General features: G+C 40.7%; 2 protein-coding genes across 3 annotated transcripts in view; one reads left to right on the top strand and one right to left on the bottom strand.

Annotated features, from left to right (window-relative positions):
- akt3a (v-akt murine thymoma viral oncogene homolog 3a) overlaps positions 1–13,433 on the top strand; it is a 59,932-nt gene extending 46,499 nt beyond the window's left edge. For both annotated transcript variants that reach the window (XM_074675075.1, XM_074675074.1), the window contains exons 9-14: positions 2,376–2,498; positions 3,265–3,393; positions 8,455–8,669; positions 9,044–9,131; positions 10,946–11,048; positions 11,772–13,433. In XM_074675075.1, the coding sequence (XP_074531176.1) occupies positions 2,376–2,498; positions 3,265–3,393; positions 8,455–8,669; positions 9,044–9,131; positions 10,946–11,048; positions 11,772–11,857 (744 nt within the window). In that variant the 3' untranslated portion in view covers positions 11,858–13,433. The remainder of the gene's footprint in view (positions 1–2,375; positions 2,499–3,264; positions 3,394–8,454; positions 8,670–9,043; positions 9,132–10,945; positions 11,049–11,771) is intronic.
- Positions 13,434–14,979: 1,546 nt separating this feature from the next.
- Positions 14,980–23,901, bottom strand: part of sdccag8 (SHH signaling and ciliogenesis regulator sdccag8) — a 51,721-nt gene continuing 42,799 nt past the window's right edge. The window contains exons 17-18 of the mRNA XM_074675073.1: positions 17,851–17,977; positions 14,980–17,564 (exon numbers count right to left, since the gene is read on the bottom strand). Of these exons, the coding sequence (XP_074531174.1) occupies positions 17,526–17,564; positions 17,851–17,977 (166 nt within the window). The 3' untranslated portion in view covers positions 14,980–17,525. The remainder of the gene's footprint in view (positions 17,565–17,850; positions 17,978–23,901) is intronic.

Raw genomic sequence — 23,901 nt, 5'->3', positions numbered from 1 at the left:
AGTGGTCTGCTCAAACTTGAGAGTCTATCAGAAAAATGAAGAGTGAGGTTGTGTTAGCTCTGTGTGGTAGATGAGCACTGGTAGTGATTCACTTAAAGTACAAATATGTCTCATATCAGGCTGTGAATGGCTTAAATATAGCTGGCTACTAAACTACAGTACAAACTGAGTTTACAGAGTTCTTGTTGTCACCTTTTAAATAATAGTGCTAAATAACTGCAAATCAATATCTGACCCCATCATTTTGTATCTGATAAAAAGTTGTCTTGAGCAAAAAAAAAAAAAAGTAGTGTTAAAAAGAAGAGCTGATCTCCTTTCATATGATCTGATCTGTAACACAAACATGCCATAGTAAGAGTCACATCCTCACAGCTGTGGATGCAAGTGCTCACAGGAAACAGTCTTTGTCCTGGAAAAACACTCGCGTTTCCAGATAGTCTCTCCAGATTTTATTGATGACCTTTGGATTTTAAAATTAACTTGCTAAAAAAAAAATCTGAAGACTTTTGACCCACCTGTGCCTGAGCTTTCTCACAGAGCAGTTGATGCAGATCTGCTGGCTGTGTTTCTAGCTTACAGCAAGTAACCACAGGTGATCAAGCCTTAGCAGTTGAAGCTCTCTGAGGAAATCTCAGGAAATTGCAAAAAGACAGGGAACATCTTTAGCTTCTCTTTAAATCATCCTTTTTGAACTTACATTTATAAAACAGCTTGTATTAAGTCTTAAAGTAACAGGTATTTTTAGCTGGTTTATAAATGTGCTTCCCAGATTCACAACTTTGTCATGGTGTACTTCTATTTGATCTGAGGTGTGAGAATCTGCACAAACCTTTCAGCAAGGAATGTTTAGAGATGCAAACACTCGACGAGCTGCTGAAGTTTAATTGTTGACTGCTGTCTAAGAGTTGATTTGCCAACCAACTGGCCTCTGGCTCGCCTTCTTATCTCTCTTTCTTGCTCCATCCGTCTCCTGCTTCTGTCTATTTATGAACACACCTATGGGGCAGATACAGCCAGAATGACAGTCGGAGATGAAATGAGTTTGGATTCCACCACATCTCCACTTCTCAGGTTTTTAATCGGGGCCGTTTTTTGCAATCTTGGTTCATTCCCTGAGTGTAACTGTCACCTGCTCCCCTCCCAGTTAGTTAGGAAGTTCAGCCAGCGCCAGGCCTGAGCACACACTCCTTCACACACTAATAACACCAGCAGACATATTCATACTTCTACCAACACACACACTCACGCATACACACAAACACACTCGGCAAATTTTACCTCAACGGACAAATTGTGACCAAAGATGCCCCACAAACAGACACACACACACACATGTACACACATACACAACCCATTACAAACCTGCCACAGTCACAGCTGCCAGTACACTGATGAAGGCCCACCTGTCGTGTTACCCCATCTCACCGCAACCCCCATCTCACACACACACACACACACACACACACAAACACACACATTTTATACCAGGACACCATCCGAGCAAGGTGGTCTGTGAGCATCACTCCAGCGGCCATATGCAAACCTCCCTGAACAATTAATGGAGGGATGTGTGCCCCTTGGCCTCATGGGTAATTTGTACGTCTTGACTGGTGCGCCGCAGCAGGCTGGTGCCATTTTAGTGCCACATGTGTAGCAGTATGACAGGATGACAACTAAGGGCCAGGAAGAGAAAGAGACGGAAGGAATAAATGTGAGGTGACGGATGTAACAGGAAGACAGGAGAGAAAACAGGGGTCAAGCTACCAGAGAAAAAGGAGATGTGTACTCTTTTAGGTATGAGAAGAATCATCCTGCCAAAAACAGATATGAGAATGGAGCAAATGAAGATGGAGGCTCAAGGGGCAAGGCCAGTTAGGCCACTAATGAGTGCTGCACTGGAGGCTGTGGGGATGAGAAGGGAGGAGGAGTGGTGGTGGCGGTCGGCCTGTCTTTAACTAGACTGGTGTATTGATTAAACCCTTGATTTGGCCCCCGTCACCAAACTCCACGCCAGCAGCGTGCCAACCGAGCCCAGAGGGTAACGTGGAAGAGGTATGACAGTGTGTGTGCGGTGACGGGGCTGCTAGATGAGGCGCCAGCTGCTGAGCGCCTCCACCCACCCTCCACCAAGGCAGCTCCCCCAACACCCACCCAACCCCATCTCTACATACACCCCTCTGCTCACCCTCCCCTCCGCTATCTATCATCTCAATATGGTGCAGGCAGCCAGTTTGTGTTGTGCTAATTTCCTCCAATAAATCAGTAATTATTGCTGTGCCGTCCCTGCTGTCTCCCCCCTCTCTCTTTCCCTCCCCCAACCCCCCGCCCCTCTTCATCTCCCTCACCCTCTTTTTGCCTCCCTCTTTCTCCCGCAGCTGTTTTTCCATTTGTCCAGAGAACGGGTGTTCTCAGAAGAGCGCACGCGCTTCTATGGTGCCGAGATCGTCTCGGCTCTTGACTACCTGCACTCAGCCAAGATTGTGTACCGGGACCTCAAGGTAAACAGAAGCAGAGAGCGGAGGCTGGTTGGGGGGCATGGATCAGAGTGATGAGATATTCAAGGGAAAACTTTTTTTCCAGTCCCCTTCATCCAGCAGAGACGTAGCACAAGATGTGCCATAATTAAAGAGAAGGACAGGGACAGGCTCACACACACACACCAGTAGTAAAAAAAAGTGAGGGAGCTGGAGGAAGGGGGAGGGGGAGACTGCTGATGCCACAGAGGTAGAGAGGTAGATGGCTCTGTCTGAGCGTCTGCCTGGCAGCCCTGGCCCTGGCCCCGCTCACAGCAGCCAAGAAAACAGAAAGGAGGAAAAAGCAGAACGAGAGCGAGAAAAACACTTCAGCCATTAAAATTAAAAGGTTGAGTGGCTTCACTACATGCCTGAAGTTTATTTCCCTCCTCTGCTTGAAGTGTGTGTGTCTGAGTGTGTGTCTGCCTCTATGTGGGGTTAAACATTATGCTTTTTCTCACCTTGTCAGCTTCTGCTCTTGTCATTCAGAGCATTGAGACCTTGACAGTGTTTCCTGTTCAGTGAACAAAGAAACAAAGTATTTTTTGGTTCTCAGCCACTCATTGTAGGATTAAATATTATTCAGAAAATCTGATGAAAACTGCTTGGATTCCAGCCAGTTCAATACTTAGAGTAACTATAGGCTGTGTATTATCAAAACTACAGGGTTGTCTTTTGCTGACTTTTTGAGGTAAAAGCTGTATAGTTGGCATTTGTGTCATTGTTTTAATATTTTGTATTTCCCTCCCAGTTGGAAAACCTGATGCTGGACAAAGACGGCCACATCAAGATCACTGACTTTGGTCTGTGCAAAGAGGGCATCACAGATGCTGCTACTATGAAAACTTTCTGTGGCACGCCAGAGTACCTGGCACCTGAGGTAACTAATTTGTTTCCTTTAAATCGGTTTTCTATTATCTCAGATTTTCTTTTGATTTCATTGTTCATGTTTTTTTTTCATGTTTCTTTTATCTCAATGTTCTCTTTTTTCCTGTTCATCACCTTTAAAGAAGTATTTCTTCCACAACAAAGAGTGATTCTTTACATGTTTCAGCTTTTTTCTGTCACTGCCTTCATGTTTTGAGCTTCATCACCATTAATTTGTTGTGCTGAATAAACTTAACTTCAGGATTGTTGTAAATCACACTTTAAAGTATTTTGCGAAGTTTACTATAATGTCATATTGTCTAGTCTTAATGTTTTGTAAGATTCAAGAAATGTATTTGCTTCAAAAGCCCAGGATGAGTGATGAGAACCAGGAGGATATCTAGGATCAAATACATCTAAATGCACACTTCTTAAAATCACATTTTGTACAGGTACAATCATGTGATGGTGTTATGTTACTAAATGAATCAGTGTAGCATTAGGTAGAAGAAGAAAAAGATGTGATGGCTGAATTAAGGGTTACCGTGTAATTTGCTATGCTCATATGACATATGGGTTAATGTTCATATCCACATCATGACAGAAATTAAAAGTTCATGCTTTAGGACTCTGCAGACTGACTGCAGCTTTGAGGTGCATAAAGCATCCTCTGCAATATTAAGACATATTGTGAACCACATACCCACAATTCTCTGCTTTATGTAAGGATTTGAAAGCTTCCTATAGTGCAATTTATGTATGTACATTTTAATTTGCAGATTTCACAGGCAAAAAATTACCATAAAATCATGATAAACAGTAAATATGCAGCTTGTGTGTGTGAATGAGGGTGTTGGTTGAATAAAAAAAGAGGGCACATCACAACGCTTACACACAAAAACACACACAACTTCAATATATTAAGAGCTTTATTTTTTTAAGTCATCCACTGTCCAGCCATCAGCGCTGCTTCCCTGTGAGGCCAGCAGATCAACTGGCGAGAGCCTTGCAGCTCTGTGGGTGGTGGAGACAGAGCAATAGAGATGTGGAGATGAAGGCAGGCACGAGAGGAGTAGCATAGTGTATATCCCACTTGAAAAAGTATGGAGGACAATTTGGCGCAGCATTTTGTGCTTTTTTTTTTAGAGTCCCTTCCCTTGCGTGCCAAAAGCTGATTGGAGGCTGTTGGTTATTTTTCACAGGATGTGCGTCTGTGTGCATTTATGTGTGCGTGCGCGTGTATGCCGTGTGTGTGATTGCAGTAGAAAGTGCGGGCTAAAGCGAGGCAGATGGCGGCAGATGGGCGAGGTTGGAGGAAGGTGCTCGGAAAAAACCTGGAAATCTACACCACCGCCGCCGCCACTCACCCGCCCGCACGCTCTGCTCGCCCGCCCGCGTGTAAAAATAACACAGTTTGCTCAGAGCCAAGTTACAGAGATGCAAAGTAGCCGGGATTAAAAAGAGAAAGGGGGAGGTGGGGGTTGAAGACAGAGGAGGATGAGAAGGGAGAGAAAATATTTCAGGGTTACAGGAGTGAAATTCAGACAGTACCCGTGTTTGCCGTCAGTGAAAAGGGCAGATGAGATGTGAATAAAAAAGGGTTGTCTGCTGCGTGCCTGAAGGAGCTTACTGACATATACTTCAGCAGCACAAAGCTTTAAATTAAACAACTCTTCGGCTAATTTTGTAAAGCAATGAAGTGTTTTTGCCTGTTTTAAGGATGGTCAAAAATGGAAAAAGATTAGTGTGAGATTAATTAACAATAGGCAATGTAAGGTCCTTTGAAAGAGATGGAACAGGATCAGAGAAAACACATGGAGAGTGTTTTCTCATATTTTTGTTGTTTGACACATTTCCTTGTGGCTATTTTCTTAAGTGTTAAAGGGGATGGATTTGGGAATTTTCCATGTATTTGTTTGTTTTCATTTTGTTTGTATGTTGTGTAGGTTTGGCATTGTGTTTTTTCTGCAACCGTACGTCTTTCATAAACATAGCAGTGCAGTCAGCCATTAGTTAAAGATTGAAAAACTGTCACAACAGTGTCAACATTAATGGAGTTCCACATGGTGACACTCTTGAGGTAGAAGGTCTCTATGTGACACTGACAATGTGTGAGTGTGTGTTCACTGTGCGGAGGATATGAGGTCTGTGTCTGTGTGTGTGTGTGTGTGTGTGTGTGTGTGTGTGTGTGTGTGTGTGTGTGTGTGTGTGTGTGTGTGTGTGTGTGTGTGTGTGTGTGTGTGTGTTTGTGTTCCCTGTAGCCTGCTGGGTATCTGGGCTGGTACAGCCACAGGCTGTGTGTGCCCGTCCCATCCCATCTCGTCCTGTCCAGGCTGCCAAAGCTCCCGTCCCGCAAGCAGCATCTATCTGCCACATGGCTGCCCCAACAGGGACCAGGACAGGACAAGACCTTCTCCCTCTCGGCAGAGCCCTTCTTTCCTCTTCCCCTCTCTTCTGCTCATTTCTCTCATTGGAAACTTCTTCAGTTTTGTCCTATTTATTTATTCCCTCTTTTCTAAAAATTACACACATAGCCACACATATTGCACTGTGCACATACGCACACACATAAACACACACTCTCACATACTTCCATGCCTCGATGCCTAGGGCTGTGGGGCAACATTCTGGCTCTGTGTGGATTAATCTGCTCCCTGCTTGCAAGCGAGCTGCCACTACTTTCTTTGGTCCCAGGACACACACACACACACACACACACACACACACACACACACACACACACACACACACACACACACACACACACACAAATAAACTTACAGGAGCATACATATACATGCCCAACTGGACAGGTTTAGAAAACATTTCTGTACCTTCTTTTGTACAAAGGCTCGACACCCAGCCCCACAGATCAGCATAGAAAAGCTGCTTCCTTTGAATTTCAAAACACACACTATGCATTTGTGTGTATGTGTGTGGGTGTGTGTCCCTCCTCAAGGTGCAGGGACTGAAACAACACCAAACATCTCATAGTTTGCATCACTCACAAAACTTTATGAATTTGATGAGGATGGATAAATATTCCATCTGCTGTGCGTGTGTGTGCCTGACAGTCTCCCAGCAGTCTAAGCCAGTGTTATCCCTCCAGCCGTACCAATCAATAGTATATCTGGAGCTGGCGGCGCACTGCGTTCCCCCAGCTCCTCTCTGCATCTGCCAACAGGGGTGACCGGCTTAATGTTCAAATTACACACACACACACAAACACACACACGCGCAAACACACAGATTCACACATAAAATAACACTCATAACTCTCTTATTCACTTCCACGCACATGTTGACTTGCACACTCTGAAGCAGCCGCCTGCATCATTAGCAGTTTAGTGCTGAGTGTGTGAGCTCAGTCAGTTAATGACCAGCTTTCTGTGGTTATTTGGCTGCTGTGGAAACTCACAGGCAGCTGTGTGTAGGTTCTTCTCACCTGGTGTTGCTTCACTGTCGCATTAAGCATCATTTACAGATCAAGTTAAACATGAAATTTATTTTACCGCCTTCATGTGATGCTTGATGTCAAAACAATTAGGCTGTTCCACCTATTTTTAGAGCCCTGCAGTTTGACTTTAATTAAAAAAACAGCAACTGTAATGCAGGATTCCTGATCTACAGCTATGTCACGTTTTGTATAATAGTTAATAGTTAAATTCTCCTCATCCTCTCCATTAAATTGCCATTTTTAATTCCTAAAACACAACTATTTAGTTTTTCATGAGTCTGAAAATATTGTTACTCTGAAAAATCTCATTTCAAGTTTTGAAGTCTTTGGTCAAATTTCAGTTAAGCAGCTGTTTTTTTAATCTATCAGTGTACAGTTTGGATTATTATGCCTTTATGTACTTAAGGTGCTCAGGGTTCTGTCTTCATCTGCCAACATCTCTGCTGTCAGCAGCCATCAGTTAATTTACTGTTTAGTTCTCGATCTTTTAGTATTGTGACATTTACTGTAGAGTTGGATTGGATTATTTATTTTTGTACCATTTATAACAATGTCAAAAACATGTTTTTGTGAAAGCATGTAGTTGTTTTTGTCTGTAAGAGTGCGCTCACGTCCACTCTGCCGGCTCCATTATTAACAGTGAGTGAGATGTTATTATTGGCGAGATGTACAACATATGCTGTTCTGGCTGTTTTCCAGCTCTGCCTGTCAGTTGGTCTGTCAGTCACACACAAACACACATGCAACTAAAGCATGCATGCATACACAAACACACATCATGTTAATAAGACTATCATGTTAATGAGGACTGCAAAAGCACCCAAAATACCTCTCCTCCTAAATCTGCCTCTCTTTCCCTCATCCTTTTTTTTCCAGAGGTGAGTGAAGGGGCGCTTGAGAAGATGAAAGAGCAGGGAGAAGTGAGGGAAGAAGTGATTAGAGGACAGAGAAGGCAGGATAAGACAGGATGGAGAGAGGAGACATAAGGAGAGCAAGCAGGAAATAGACGCAGGAAGGCAGCCCAGACATAAGACTTTGATTCAGGAGCAACAGAACCTTTCTCCTTCTCACACACACACAGACACACACTCAGTTCACATTGCTGTACCTGTGCTAGCTAGCTCTGAGGTTGATCGGCCCTGACCCGTGTTGCGGGCTGTTCCTGCCTTTTCCATCCAGAGACGGTCCCTCTCTGTGTCTGCCAGGAGAGGATCAGTGTGCCAGGGAGAGCTGGCAGGGACCAGAGGGGGCATCTGGTGGGCCACGCCAGCTTGCTGACTCCCTTACTGTAACAGGGGCCTCTGAAGACCTGCCATCCCAGGATGTTTGCCTCTGCATGTTTGTGTCTCTGTACAGAGAGAGAAGGGGGGCTGCTGTCTGCTCCTCGGTCCTTGTTGTCTGTACAGACATTTCTGATCATCTTAGAAAACGTACACGTTTCTTTTTTATATTCTTCCTTGAGCAAAACAATTTGACTCTCCTCATCTGTCTCTTCATTAAATATCGAGGGCATTGTCCAGTAAAATAAATGCAGAATTTAAGCAGATGCCCTACTAACCAAATAGTCCCATTAAAAAAAAACTATATTGAAATGTGTATGTGTTAACTTCTCCTCAGGTCCTGGAGGACAACGACTACGGGCGGGCAGTAGACTGGTGGGGTTTGGGTGTGGTGACGTATGAGATGATGTGTGGCCGCCTACCATTCTACAACCAGGACCACGAGAAGCTCTTTGAACTCATTCTCATGGAGGACATCAAGTTTCCACGCACTCTGTCGGCCGATGCCAAGTCCCTGCTGTCAGGCCTGCTCATCAAAGACCCTAACAAACGGTGTGTGTGTGAAGTCTGGTGAAGGAAACTGCTTATTTGTAAAAAATTTGTAGGGATGTTTCTGACAAAAGAAAAGAAAAATGGGCAAAAGAAAATGCTCTCTTTGGCAATCCATAATGTTTCATTAACTAACTGTCCTCTTGTCTTTGGTCCTCTGGAAGATTTCTAATCACCTTTCTGAATACCAAAAACAAGAGTTCTCATATTTTGTAAAGAAAAGTAATAAAAGTCTCCTCATCACCTTGGATGGCTTTCATTCGTTTGATAACCGTTTGGTTTTTGGTGTAGATAAAAATCTGCCTCTACTGATCTTAGTTTTGTTTTATGACATTCCTCTCCTTTCCTGTCTCTTTCTCTCCTCCCCTCTTCTCCAGGCTTGGTGGAGGACCAGATGACGCTAAAGAAATAATGAGACACAGCTTCTTCTCTGGTGTGGACTGGCAGGATGTCTATGACAAAAAGGTAACATGGGGATAAATCTGTATGACAAAGACGTTTCAGTGTAACATGATCAGGTGAAGTGACTTGATTTAAAGATATTTACTAACAGTATACAGAGACTCTGAGTTAACTTGTGTCACACTCTGTAAAACACAAGTTTGTTAACATCAGAGCAGGCAGCAGTGAAGCAGTGTAAAGCAAAGGCAATATGAAAGGTGAGATATTTTGTCCTGGAGGTTTATCAGTGCGTTGTTAGCATGTATAACACCATAAAGCCTGGATTAAATCCATGTGGAAACACCCACAGCATATCAGACAGGTGCTGAGATTGATGTGATGCCCCTGAAGACTTATTAACCCCTTAACCTTCCCCCCAAAATGCCAAACACCCCTGTTTTGTTATTATTATTATTATTATTATTATTATTATTATTATTATTATTATTATTATTATTATAACTTTTATATAGTTGTTGAAGTATAAAATAGAAATTGAACAATTTTTCCTCACCTGGATATTTCATGCATAGGCACGTAAAAGGATGAAGATACGGAATTGAAACTTAAGATATGGTCAAACGGAGGCTGGTTCTATAAGATGCCAGTGTTTAAGCTCGGTTGTCTGAACAGTTGTTTCCAGGAACGTGATTTTAATCCATTATCTTGTGTTTTATGGACTGTACTTTGTCTCTTTTGTGATTCTTGTCTGTAACCAAGGTTGTAATCGTTAACTAAAACGAAACTAAAAACGAAAACTGAAATTTAAAATACATTGCAGTTAACTCAAACTACCGTAATAAAAACTAGAAAAGAAAAGAAAAACGATAAGTAAACTAAAACTGTATCTTGTGTTCATAAAACTAACTCTAACTAAAATTATAGACAAAATTTCCTTATTTATAATTTCTAACAATATTAATAGCCTTTAGAATTTAAATTAATCCGCCACATTTTCCCAACCAATTTTTAACAGTTTTCGGACGTGCTTGTTTACTGCACTGACTGGCTGTGCACTGTACTGCGACAAAACGTAGGGGAGCAATGAATCAGAGCATCTGTAATAGTTTAATTACATGTGAGTCTGACTTTATTGTTACAGAGTCCAAGTTTCCAATTATTAACGCTCATATTATATTGTTTTATTTAATTTATGCTTATATTTTTTATACTAAGTTTATATTATTTTCATGTGTTTAATGCAGCAGCCAACAGTTCAGTATCAGCATTGACTGAGCAGTGAGCGCTATGATGGACTTGAAATTAAACAGTATGACAAAATATTTACTCTGACCTTTTTGAATCCTGCACCTGGTTAATAAGGTATGAAAAAACTAAAACTAAACTGAAACTAAACTAAAACTAAGCCTTTTTGCAAAAATCAAAACTAAATAAAAACTAGAATGCTCACTCTAAAACTAATTAAAAACTAAACTGTAATGAGAAAAACGATGTCAAAACTAACTAAAACTAAACTATAATGACAAATCCAAAACTATTATAACCTTGTCTGTAACTTGGTGTTTTTTGCTGCTTCCTGTCTTGGCCAGGTCTCCCTTGAAAAAGAGGTTTTTAATCTCAATGGGACCAACCTGGTTAAATAAAGGTTAGATAAAAAAAATCAAATCAAATCAAAGAAATGAGGTGTCAATCAAAGGGATTACAATTTTAATAATATAGTTTTGATATTTGAAACGTGTTGCAGAATCTACAAGGCTCTGTGGCCAAATCTAAGTGAAAACAAAAATTCACTCACACAATGAAAGAGAAATTTTACGCATTGAAACATCAACTTCAACTTAACTTCATCTTTCCGTCTTTCCATGCCTTGGCCTCAGATGGTCCCCCCCTTCAAGCCTCAGGTGACGTCTGAGACAGACACCAGATACTTTGATGAAGAGTTCACAGCCCAGACCATCACAATCACTCCACCAGAGAAATGTAAGGCTCTACTGTGTCTGTCTTTCTCTGTCTTGTTTTTTGATGTGTCTGCACAAAGCTTAAAAAAATACCCACTTTCATTCCTTAAACAGCTGGAAATACTACAAGTGGAAAAAAGTATAGAAATATGCCATGTAAAGGGAAAAAAAACTGTTCTTTAAACCAAAAAGGATTATGAATGAGAGGATCATAATGTGTTAAAAGATTATTTCATTACAAATAGAATCAGAATTGTTTGGAGTGAAAGTTTGTTTTTTGTTCTTCAGGAGACATCTTAATTTATATTAACTGCTGAAACAAACACTGAAAATTGCCGTTGTGTGTTTATTTCAAGTGTCTGTAATAGTCCTCGGGCCACATGCAGCACTTCACAGGCTTTGAAATAAAGACGTCGGCTTTCAAAATGTTCCGGCACTGAATTATGCATGAGTGGAACTGATGTGTTTGTCTGCGCTAACGTGAGGTTCCACTTGTTTTGTAGGTCGCGCATCAGTTAGTTAGCAGGAGATTGGCACATCAAAGAGGAGCTTGATAATTGAAACCTGTTCTGTTTGAATCTCCAGCACAGCAACATGACACAAAGACAATATAATGTCATGTTTATGGTGTTAGATGATAAAATCAATCTTAGAGAAATACATGTTCTTAGTTGATGTGCTTGATTTGTCTGAAAAGTAATTATAAATGGTGGTTAAGTCAGTCGTTATCTCCTTCTTTCTGTAGTTGACGAGGACGGGATGGACTGCCTGGATAACGAGAGAAGGCCGCACTTCCCTCAGTTTTCCTACTCTGCCAGTGGGCGGGAATGAACTGTCCTTCAAGTTGACATCATCACAGCTGGTCTCTGAGATCATCAGCGTGGGACAAAAAGAACCACAGCTATGAACTGACCTGGAGTGACCCTGACTTGAGGGATTCTGCCCTTTTCCTCCTCTCTTTTTCACCTCTCCAGTCCGCTTCTCTCCTGTTTTGTGATTCCTCTCTCAATCTCTGAGAGGAGATTTTCCTGACTAAATTTCTCTCTAGTCCTGCACTGCGACCCTGATGTGATCTGGACTTTTAAGTGATCAGTTACTGTGTAATGTCCCTTTAAAGACAGGAGCATTACCTATGGCCTGCTGTGCTTTGACATGTGTCAGTCCCACAAAATCTTGGTGACACAAACATTTCTGATGAAGTGAGAATGCATTCAGCTGATGCATTAAAGGAGACAGTGTGGTGGCTTACAGCAGATAGAGCATTTTAAGTCATTCAAACCCAAACTGCCATTACTGGTTGTATCTCAGGCTTTTACAAACCGACAGATACTCACACAAATACTTCTGGGATTGATTGAGGCTGCCTGGCGTTGAAGAAGCAGTTGTCATCAGTGAGCAGAACCTTACACACCTCATGTCGTCAAGCAGGATTTGACTCAGGTTTTGCTCAGTGCAAATCATTATTGTTGTTGCTGCTATTTCAACTACTACAACTACTACAGGTACTACTACTGCTACTCCTATACTACTGCTACTACTACAACCTGGTGCTACACTAGCTTAATGCTGCAGATCATCATACAGGCGCCAGCAACACATGAAACACCTGTATTTAACGTCTATGCTTGTATAGCTACAGAACAGGTGTCGCTACTGCTCCTAATGCACAGCTAATACATATAAGCTAGGAAGATTGGGTACAGTGTGTGTGTGTGTGTGTGTGAGTGCGTGTGTGTGTGTGAGTGCGTGTGTGTGTGCACATGTGAGTTTGTGTTTAAGACCACACCTCAAAGCACAGCAGCTCAGCACGTGTAGCTCCTCAACAATACGCTTCAGTGTGTTACTCACAATCCAGTGCAAGGTGGTTAATACATCAATCACTGCAGAGGTTAAAACGAGAGGAGAACCATTTGTTTGAATGTTTCACCCCGTTTTTTTTTATTATTATTATTTATTTCTCAAGAAGGTTTAAATGTCTTCTGTCCCAAAAGGGAAAAAAGAAAAGGTACTGTGTGTCAATGACAGAAAGCTTTACTGTGACATTTTGTCGTCATGGCTTTAGGAACCACACAGCTGTACCTCTCTGCCTGTGTGCGTGTGTGTGTGTGTGTGTGTGCGCGTGTGTGTGCATGGGAAGAGAAAATGCAGCAGAAGCAGGTTCAGCGCAGAATGACGCAGAAGTCCATGATGGTGTCCTGGCATTGTGATGACAGGAGAGACAGAGAGAAAGTACAGGTGATTAAAAACTCCAAGAATGATATGAAAGATTATAATGTGATCATGTCTGATGTAACGATGAGAGAGGTAATGACTGATTTCCTGTAAGTTTCTTCTAAAGGTATTTTTAAAAAAAGACATCATGGTCTGTGAGAAGGTACACATCAACATATATATATATATATATATATATATATATATATATATATATATATATATATATATATATATATATGTTTTATTTATTGTTCTACTCATTGGTTTTATATTTAACTTTTTCTATTGTTATTACATTATTCTAGAAAACAAAAAACTATTTCTTAGGGCCAAGATGAAAAAAGGCACCTCAAGAAACAAAAAGGCTGATGAATGTAGGAGGGAAAGCAGATCGCCTTCCTGCTCCGTTGTTTGTTTAAATGTTTTTTGTTTGTGCTGTTTTGTGACCAAAATGTGACAGCCGAGAGGTGACAGGACACACTAGAGAAAGACGCTTACCACAAAAGTTCCTGATTGGATGTTAACTGTTGTCTCCTCCATATTTTTAATCTTACCTCAGCTGTGTATGAGACTGAGGTAGAGGAAGACGAGCAGAAAGACGGAGAGGAAGATGAGCAGAAAGAAACAAGAGAAGCACAGAAGAGTGAATGTAGCGAGGTAAGGATGAAGGGATTAAACACTGAGCTGTGACTGTAAATGTTTACTGTAAGTGAAGAGAAGGAGTAGAGGAGACAGTCATTAAAGTGGCGTAATGTGAGTTTGTGAGATCGTCCAGTCAGTTCAGGTGAACAGATGTGAAAAAGCATTAATGCAGATAAATGTAAAGCTTTGGGATGCTCCAACCTCTGGACCATCCCTGCACAGTTCTGTCTTTAACGTGTCCTGTCATTTCTGCGGCCTGGGCTCCGTTTGCGTTGTTATGTCTTCCAGTCTGACCATCAAGATTTTAAATCCCCTCTATTTCTTTGTCTTCAATTGCCAGTAAGCCTTATGGTTTAATGTAGAATGATTCAGAAACTTCAACATTCAGCACTTCAGTCCAAAATGAAAACCAGAAGCGAGGGAATATATTTTTAAAAAATGAAATCTAAATTGCATGAAATCATTTGGAAGACGCCACCTTCAACATCTGGACGACCATGAATAAAAAAGGAGCACCAGGGGATGTGCTCTAACTAGACACAAGAAATTGTATTCTAGTATATTTATTTAAATGTTTTAATATGATGAATAACTTGAATTTCTTTTCTATTATATTTATTTCATGTCATTTGTTTGAAGGTTCAGCAGTAAGGGGGTGTAGTTGTGTTTCACTCTGCAGTTAAAGTCGTCAGACTTTCTTCTTTAAATAAATGCCTCCATTTTTTTCTTTACAGATCTCTCTGATACAACGCATTACCTGTTTTTCCGCTGCTTTAAAGTTCACATGCTTTACTTTTGCACATTAAATTTGCTGTTCGCTTGCAAAGGCGCTTTATGGCAGAAAGTATAAAAGGATGGTGCTAGCCTGCATGCTGTAGTCCTCCTCTGTCCGCACTACCAGTCCTGTGTCAAAGTGGCACTCAGAACTCTAATGAAAAGTACTTCTCTGTGATCGATTGAGCCTGTCTGGCACAGCCCAGGCAGCCGAATCCCACCCAGCTGGCACCCTCGACAGGCTCAAGCAAACGCTCCCAAGTATTTGGAAGGATTTCAGCTTTGATTTGACCCAGGTCTGCGAGTGACTGAGGAGTTCTAGCTGTATGTGCACGCTTACCGCCAAAATCATTAGAAACCAGAGCTCATAAAATACTGCTTTGTAGCTTTGGCCACAGCACTTTCACATCCATCACTTTTTATACGATTCGTAGGAATCTGTTTCAGCCCTGGTTCAAAGAAAGATTTCTAGATTTTATTTATGTTTTTAAGAAAATTGGGATTTTTAAAGTGCATCTCCCCTCTTCAAACTACAGTTAGTTTGGAAGTTGCTCTGATGGGTACAGTTGATGAGGCCTGTGCGATTGTGTCCTACACACCAGAGAGGAGTCAGTGCTGCCACAGCACAACTCAGTAAATTGGTCAGTCTTCATAAACTGTTGAGATGTACTCGACTCCTTCTCAGCTTCTGTTTTGAAAAGTTTTCCCTCGGATAAGTCTCCAGCTCTACTTACACCATCCTCCTCAATGTTTAAGTTTATTTACTGGCAGAAACAATCCTCGAGGATGATTCTGAGGCCAGAGACCAGGAAAGAAAATCAAGATTCACTCCAAGTAGTGTTAAAGGAGAAGATGAAGCTTCTTAATTCTCTTTATCATGTGTATTTACCCCCAGGGACCACAAATCAATTGTTGGCGTGTCAGTAATTTATCTTCATCTCTAATGGAGGTATTTTAACCTGGATGCTGGAGTTCATTCTAAGCCCCGTCATAGCTTCATTGGTGTGAGCAGAGAGTATGTGAGGTATCTTAAAGCTGCTGCTGTTTGTACTGCACATCTATCACACAACAGATCCGACTCCAGTACTGTCTGAATAATGTGTAAAACCCTTTCAAAGACCTCAGCTGCTCTGTATTCATCTGTGTCAGCCAAAACACACGGGCTGTGCTTATCACAGAGTTTAATGCAGAGAAGTGAAAGGCTCTGGTGTTTGGAAGTATTTCTGAAAGTATTTGACCTCATGACTGCAACATAAATCCCCCCACTCTCTTCTCTCTAAACTACTATCATCATTAACATCAACAAGCATGAGATGCATTCATTTACAAACAAAAATGGCAAACATGTACAAATATTACAAAGTGTAACTGAGTTTAATTTCATGTCCACGTTCATCTACTGTAGCTTTACAGTTGTGTAAGACTTTTCTGGACAGCTGCCGGCTGTTCACAGAGTGGGCCGTGTTTCCCTGAATCACTGTAATACTGAGGTAAGCTCCACAGAGACCGTGTTGACTCTGAGACAGAGTGGGGGAAACTGGGCAGATCGATCAAACAGCCTTTTTTCTGCCCCTCATACTGATAGGATGCAGTGCTGCTCAAGGATGTGACAACAAAAAAATACCATCAACATGAAGCTGTTTTTTACACTGTACATCCTTAGTATTTTTACACATGAAATGTATATGATAGGGATGCACATTATTTTCCTTCTTACAGACGGCTTCAATAAAGCACTATGTCAATCTGCTGAGATCGTGTCCACTTGTTCTGCTTTGTGACTGAAAAAAAGGTTTATCTACTACATCTTTTTTGGTTCAAATTTTAAAAACAAAACAAGAGCTGGAACTTCTTTTTCAGGGTTCCCACGGATCCTTGAAAAGTCTTAAAAGGCATTGAATTCATAATTCTACAAATAAGGCCTGAATTGGCATTAAAAAGTCTTAAATCCAAATTTCAAAAGTCTTAAAAATTTGAACACATTGGTAAGATTTTTGTTAGTTTGAAGTAAAAAAAATATTAAGTAGCATTTATCTTTTTTTCTAAATAATTTCCTGATTTACTCTCGTTGCAACATCGCGTAATCACAATAGTAGAACTAACAAAACGGTGATGTTGTTCCACCAGGAACTTTTAAAGCAGACGCATGTCTTGGTTCTACCTCAGGTGCCTGGAGAGAGAAAAAAATGAGGAAAAATTGGCAAAAAAAAAAATGCTAAAAGTGGAAAATTGATTATGGCAGCAAAATTGAGAATTAAATTTGAAATTACATTTCAAAAACCATGAAAAAATTCCAAAAATGGTTGTGACAGTGGCCAAAAAAGATGAATGGGGGTAAAATAGGCATAAAGTTGTAAAAATGGGGTTAAAAAAAGTTAAAAAGTGATGTTTTATGTAGAATAAACATAGGGTTAAAATGGCCTCTAACCCAGGTAATTCATGTGGTGTTTTTGTTTGTTTCAATTGTGGTTCGTTGTCGACTTGTTTTTAAATTTGATTTCCAACATCATTAAAAAAGTCTTAAAAAATCTTAAATTTAACTTGCCTTGAGCTGTAGGAACCCTGTTTTTAGAGTCAAATCTAATAAAAATGGAAGACATGATTATTTATTAAAAAATGATTTAATGTTAAAAGGATGATACAACATCCTGGTATCTACAACCTGTCAATAAATGTGACATTATACTGCTGAATGTAGAAGTCAAAACCTGATCTGAATATTGTGTAAACATAAGTGTGAACGGTATTTCATGAACACATCCTGCACATCACAGAGTGTAATAAATATCAGTAACAGTTTGATACGTTCTCATCTACAGGAGATTTCTGAGGACATCCAGACTTAGAAGAGGCGACAGGTAGGACAGACTCAGGTGGACACACTCTCAACTCGTCTCATGTCTGGCAGCTAAAAAACACAACACAGAGACACACAGAATTTAATAAAAGCAGCATCTAAGCGCTTTGCACACATAATCTCTGTGATAATGAATCAGAGCAGAATTCAGACAACATGTTTTCACTAAATCCAGAACCAGACAGAATCATTAGTCATTAAGGGACAAACGTATCCGAACTGATTTTTTTTTAGCAATCAACTATAGTGTGCACCACCATCCTTAATTCATTTAGTTACAGTGAGTCACACACTCTGCCATGCGTACAAGAGGTGGAGTGTGTGTGTGTGTGTGTACCTCTGTGTGTAGGCTCTGCATCTCCTCGCTGAGTGTGTTTCTCTCCTGCATCAGCTGGTTCTGTTTGGCCAGCAGCTCACACACCTGCTGGGCGCTGCTCTGACAGTGACGGTCCAACTGCTGCAGTCTGCAAAACACACACGAACACACACGTACAGAACACACACAATATTGACTGAAACTGTGTGAGAGGAACATACCCTCCTGGTTGATATAAAACCAAATGTTGTAAATATTGAAAGAGAGACGGATCCACAAAAAGCTTTTAATATCACCGGACTTTGTGTTGATCGAGTAATCAGCAGTGTTTACAGGAGTGTGACAGCAGAGTTCGTTTTGGGATTAAGAGCACAGACAAGGAGCTAAAAGACAGCAAAACACAGAATCGATAAACCACAGTACTGACCAGTGGATGGATCAGATATGGACACTGAAATTCAATTAATCTGCCGATGATTTCCTGCATGAAGTGATGAACCAAGAAACCTGACAGTTGTTTGTGAGTTGCTTTAAATTTCCAACAGCTCATGTGGCTAAATTCACCAAAAATGAAGTTGTTTTATGAAGAAAGGGGATCAGATTCCCAGAAGCAGGAACCTGCAGTTGTTTCATCTCTGAATGACTTATCTGTTCTGGGTTGATTTAAAAAAAAATGAAATAAAATAAAACAGTTGCAGCACTAGAATATACTAGAATTAAGCCAGCTGTGAATATGTCACGAAACGTTTTATGGAAGGCTAAAAAGGTAAACATGAACAAAATACACATCCTTGGATTTGTTTCACAAAGTTTAACGTTTCTTTCACATTTGTGATTAGTCTGTAACAGTGAATGTGAAAACACTCTGAACAGAGCCAAGAAGGAGGACCATGTAGCTCAAAGCGTGTCTTAAAATTAATTCTTGATTTTTACAAGTACATATGTAGCTCTGGTAAGAAAATCAAATGTAGTGCAGTTTTTTTAATGTAAAAACTATTAATGAAATCATAATTTCTCACCTGAAAACTTTTTGTTTGTTTTGTTTTATATTGTTTTGTGGCTGTAAACTATATGTCCATATCTGCTGCTGACTAGTCACACCACACAGTGTCATCACTCAAGAATGAAAGTTGTTTGCGATTATTTCGCTAAGTAGTGGAGGGTGGGGGGTGTTGGTGCGTGACTATGTGTGCTGGGAAGTGGTGTTTTTCCAGCTGGGATTTTGGGGAGTGTAATGTTGTATGAATCGTGTGTGTGTGTGTGTGTGTGTGTGTGTGTGTGTGTGTGTGTGTGTGTGTGTGTGTGTGTGTGTGTACTGAGTTTAGGGAGGGGGTGGAATGTCTATAGAAAGATTTCCCACCAGCAGCTCATTATTTCATCCATTCATCTATCCATCCATCCATCCATTCAGTCAGTTTTCCCCTCCTCTGGTGCAGAAGTGAACTCATTCATGTTCACTCTCTCTCACGCACACACTCACACACACACAGACACACACAAACATAAACATTCTCAGATCGTGAGAGAGAAAATTTTCAGCAGATATCTTCGTTTATATATAATAGCTCATTAGTCTAAATTTTTATCTTTCATCCTTAAAAAAAAAAAAAAACAGAAAGAAATCCACCTCATTCATCCACAGCACATTTATGCATTTGTATTAGAGACACACGTGTAATCTTAACATTTGGAAAGAGGAGTTTTGCTAAATTTAAGGAACATTTGACACCCAGAAACGTTGATGATGTTTCACTTGAGAACAAGTGTTTTCTGACATCTTTACATGTTCTGCATTAGATACTGGAGCCTTAAAACCTCAAATAATCTCACAACTTAACTTGCTATCTGGTGATTTTCAAAATCTTTAGATGTTGACTAATATGTAGAGCAATTTTTTTTTTTTAAAAAAGGAGAAAAAAAAAAATTTGATGGTTTTATAAATTGTTTGAAGACTATATTAAATTGAAATTATTGTTAAGACAACATATCAGAAGTTGCACAAACATGTTATTGTTTTAAGAAAAATACTGACTCATTACCTCCGCCAGAAAGGTTATGTTTTCAGGAGAGCTTGTCTGTTTGTCTGTTTGTCTGTGATCCACATAACTCAAAAAGTATCAAACGGATCTTCATGAAATTTTCAGGAAATGTTCAAAATGGGATAAGGAAGAAGTGATTCGGAGGAGGTGAGATGATCCGAATCACCATCTGAATCCAGGATCTTTTTAAAGGATTCTTTATCATTGTGAGATAGGGCCGTTTTCCCCATATGTATATAACTCCATGATAAATGGTCGGATTGCTTTGCAAAAGAATACAAGACAAGGTCACCATAATTTCTGACAGATGAAAAAGTGCAATCCACACCCTGGCAATATTCTAGATACTAAGATCCGAATATGAAATATGTACTGGGTCATCATGATTTTCAACACTGTCAGGTAACAAATTATTGTACAAACCTGAAACTAACACCAAATTGTAGCAGAAAGTCTGCTGAAAGAGAGTATAACATCAAAGTAAGACTAAAGTGTTTTAAATTTGATGCCAACAAGACGTTTGGGATAAGTCAAGACAAGGACAGCAAAATACTTTAAAAAAAAATGTTGTGCTAAAAACAAACACTTGGAGGAACATCTCCAAACTAACTCAATCTTCAGGCCCATGAGTGGCACTTCATTAGAAACAGACACGATTCTGTGGTGGAAATCTCTGCATGGGCTCAAAATCCCTTCCATAAAAAAACAGACTGTGGACTCAAGTTTATAGCAGTATCCATAAATACAGGATAAACTGTTCTGTGGTCTGACAAATCAAAATCTGCCATCCTTTCTGGAAATCATGGACGCTGCATCCTCTTCTCTAAAAGAGGGGAGGCACTGCAATGGGTGCTGAGCTGTAGTCCTTACAAGTTTCCTGTTGAAAACATCTGGCACATTATGAAAAACAAATACAAGAAGTGAGCTATAATCCTTTAGCAGGCAGGAAAATAACAAAATTTTTCTTTAAAAATTTCATAAAACTTGTCTCCTGGGTTCCTGAACTTTAACAGAGTGTTGTTAAAGGGAGAGATAGTGCAACACAAAAGCTGTTACCAGCATCAAATAGATTTTTTTTTTTCAGTTAAACATTCTGTATGTTTTCATCCATTACCATTTATTTATTTGAGAAGAAAGGGTTTGAATAATTTGCACACTATCAAAATCTGTTTTTATCAACAAATGCAGCATCTCAACTTTATGAGTAGAGCACAAAACCTAAGATAAAATCAAACAAGAAGTAAAATAAAACGAAAGAGGAGTTTTAAAACAACAAACATGGGGCATGGAGAGAAGAAGACCATCTAAAGCAAAGCAACCACACACAGCAACGTGCTCTGAGCCTGGGCAGTATCAGACAGAAAAGTTACAGAAAGAGGATCTTAAAGAGATGCTGCTGTTATACAGCAGTGTTTTGACTTTTGATTCTGTAAAAAGAAACTAAACCACAACTACCAATTAAAATGAAACAGCCTGTGAGGGGATACATGTTGAGCCACTCAGAGCTCACGTGCAGCCGGGGGGTGACAAGAAAACGATACTCAGACTCAATAAATCAAACCCCAAAGAAGTCTTTATACGCAACTTGGTTTTTCAACAGGTTCAGAAGACCTCAAGTAAGACACAGATCTGAGTGTGATAAAGAGGAGGAGGAGGATGAAGAGAGTTAGGGCTTCGGGCAGGAAGAGAAAGAGAGGTAGCTGGGGGGGAGACAGATGCCCCTGCCCTGCTGGTCATGTTGGCAGTGGCAGAGCTGCCTTTGTGTGACAGACGGGGGAGGCGAACATCCCAACTCTTCTCCACAATCTGCTCTCCACCTCCCCACTCCCCCACTTTGTCCTCACTCTGCCCCGCGCTGCCTCGTTTGCCCCGCCAGGCTTAATCCTGCCCCTTAATGTCGCTCTTCTTCAGGAACTCTCCTCCTCTTCCTCCACTGTCATCATCATCTACCTCAGCTGGTGCATCAGCATCAGTCGTCCCTGCTTAAAGCTGGCCATGACATGCACTCTGCCCCTGACCGTCCAACCTCCCACTCACTCCTTCCACTTCACCCTCATGCCCCTGTGCAGACACACAGCAGGCCAGCGCCACGTCACAGTCATAGATAGAGTCCTGCTGTGGTGAGCCGATACACAAGGAGCAGACACAGCTGATGTCGCACACACACACACACACACATACACGCACAGTGCAGGAGATATCAGCAGAGGAACTAAAGGTCAGGAAAAGAGCCTGTTGTTCTGACGCTGTAAATGTTTGATGAGGGAAGTGTTGAGAGAGCGTCGCCTTCAGCTCCTCACCACCAAACTAATCTGAGTCACGCAGAGAAAATGCCAATCCTTATCACATTACAACCTCTGATCTTGATACATTTAGAAACACAACACGCCTTAAAAAACTATCTGCTCCATGAAGAGAATGAATCAAATTTTTCTGGGCGATACTAAGCTGAGGATTGGCCAGCTCTGAAATCTACTCCAGGTTTGTAAAGCTTAAAATGCATCAAAACTGTTTGCCAAGAGGAGTTTTACACTTACAGTGGCTGCACTGTGACGTTCAGTGAGGATTCATTTACTTAATGATCCAAATGTATAAAGTTATTTCTCTCAGGTGAGACAGAAAACACAACATCCTCTCTGTCAGGAAATGAAATCCACCTTTAATGGAGGACAGTCATGCACATTTATAATCAGTTTACTTTGTAACATCAACATGTTTTTAGATTCGGTGTAGATTTAAGGTTTCTCATAGAAAGATAGACTAATTAAATTATGTTTCTGAAATAAGTTTTCTGTCCATATCGTTTAGGTTTATTACAGAAATTTGAATCAACGCTTCAAAGATCTCCAGCAACATCACTTTCCAGAAATGGTGTCTTTGTTGGTCTGTAACCAAAATTGAAATTGACAACATGATTAGATTCCAATAGAGGTAAATGTGAGAAAATGTTTCTTGTTATTTGGCCAAACGTACCCTTTAATTGCCAACATTTCAAATAAAAATTGAGTATATAATTTCAAAATGTGGTTTATTTAAGGAGGCATTCCAGCAATTCAAAGCGATTTTGTCAAAACTTAACAGGTTATCATTTTAGTCTTTCTCTTTGGTGTGATATGTTTATGGAAAAAATAAAGAAATAAATTGAGAAAGTCTTTTGACTGGGGGAAAGTATAATGCAGATTAGATGCATCATGGGAAAAATCTTCATGTTTCAAATTTTACATCCCAAACTTTGATTGAAGTTAGCGATTTAAATATCTTTAAAGTTCTGAGCTGCTAAAGCTTTCTATAGATGTTAATTTTGAAGCAATGCACATTCAAACACTTCTTATTTCTGTCACATCCAAGCTAACTGAGTCTGATCAGCAGCACCGCTTTTTTCCATTTGCAAAGAGACACCGAGTTACTCCACAGTTCAAAACAATTATTTAGGAGAAATGGCACCAACTGTACACAAAATGAACTGCAAATGACAAAAAAAATGTGTGTAATTTCAGTCCAAACTCAGCTTCTAAATGCCAGCAGACTTTCACACATATCCGTCTGACAGCGAGCAAGCCGAACAGGAAGCCAGTAAATCAGTGTGTCGGGTCGCGGCCTGAGATGTTTAAAGCTGCAGGTTGTAAGCTGCAGGTTTATGTAATGCAGTAAGTAAAGCTTGAACCCTGGCACACACACACAAACAACCACACACACTCAGTTTGTCTGGTCGGAGAGCAGACAACCTCTGGCCTTCTTATACAACACACACAAACTCACTCTCGCTAATCTAAGCCTCGTCTCACCTTGCATACAGTGCCTCTGAGGGGGGAATGTGTGTGTATGAGTGTGTGTGTGTGTGTGTGTGTTGGGCAGTACTCCTTCCAGCAGCTAAAGCAGCAAATCCAATAACTGGCCTCTATCGGCTGGCACACTCATTAATTAGGGCTTAATACAGCTTAATGCTCGGGCACTGCCCCGCTCTGACACACACACACACACACACTCACACACACATGCACGCACATTGCAGGCTGGCTGGCCTCTGCCCTGC

The sequence above is a fragment of the Halichoeres trimaculatus genome, unplaced genomic scaffold (genome assembly GCF_033239565.1).
Source record: "Halichoeres trimaculatus isolate MK-OKI-2021-1 unplaced genomic scaffold, fHalTri1.1 fHalTri1_scaffold_8, whole genome shotgun sequence".
NCBI lineage: Eukaryota > Metazoa > Chordata > Actinopteri > Labriformes > Labridae > Halichoeres > Halichoeres trimaculatus.
The sequence above is the reverse complement of the archived record's forward strand: the minus strand, read 5'-3'. Positions and strand labels throughout refer to the sequence as shown.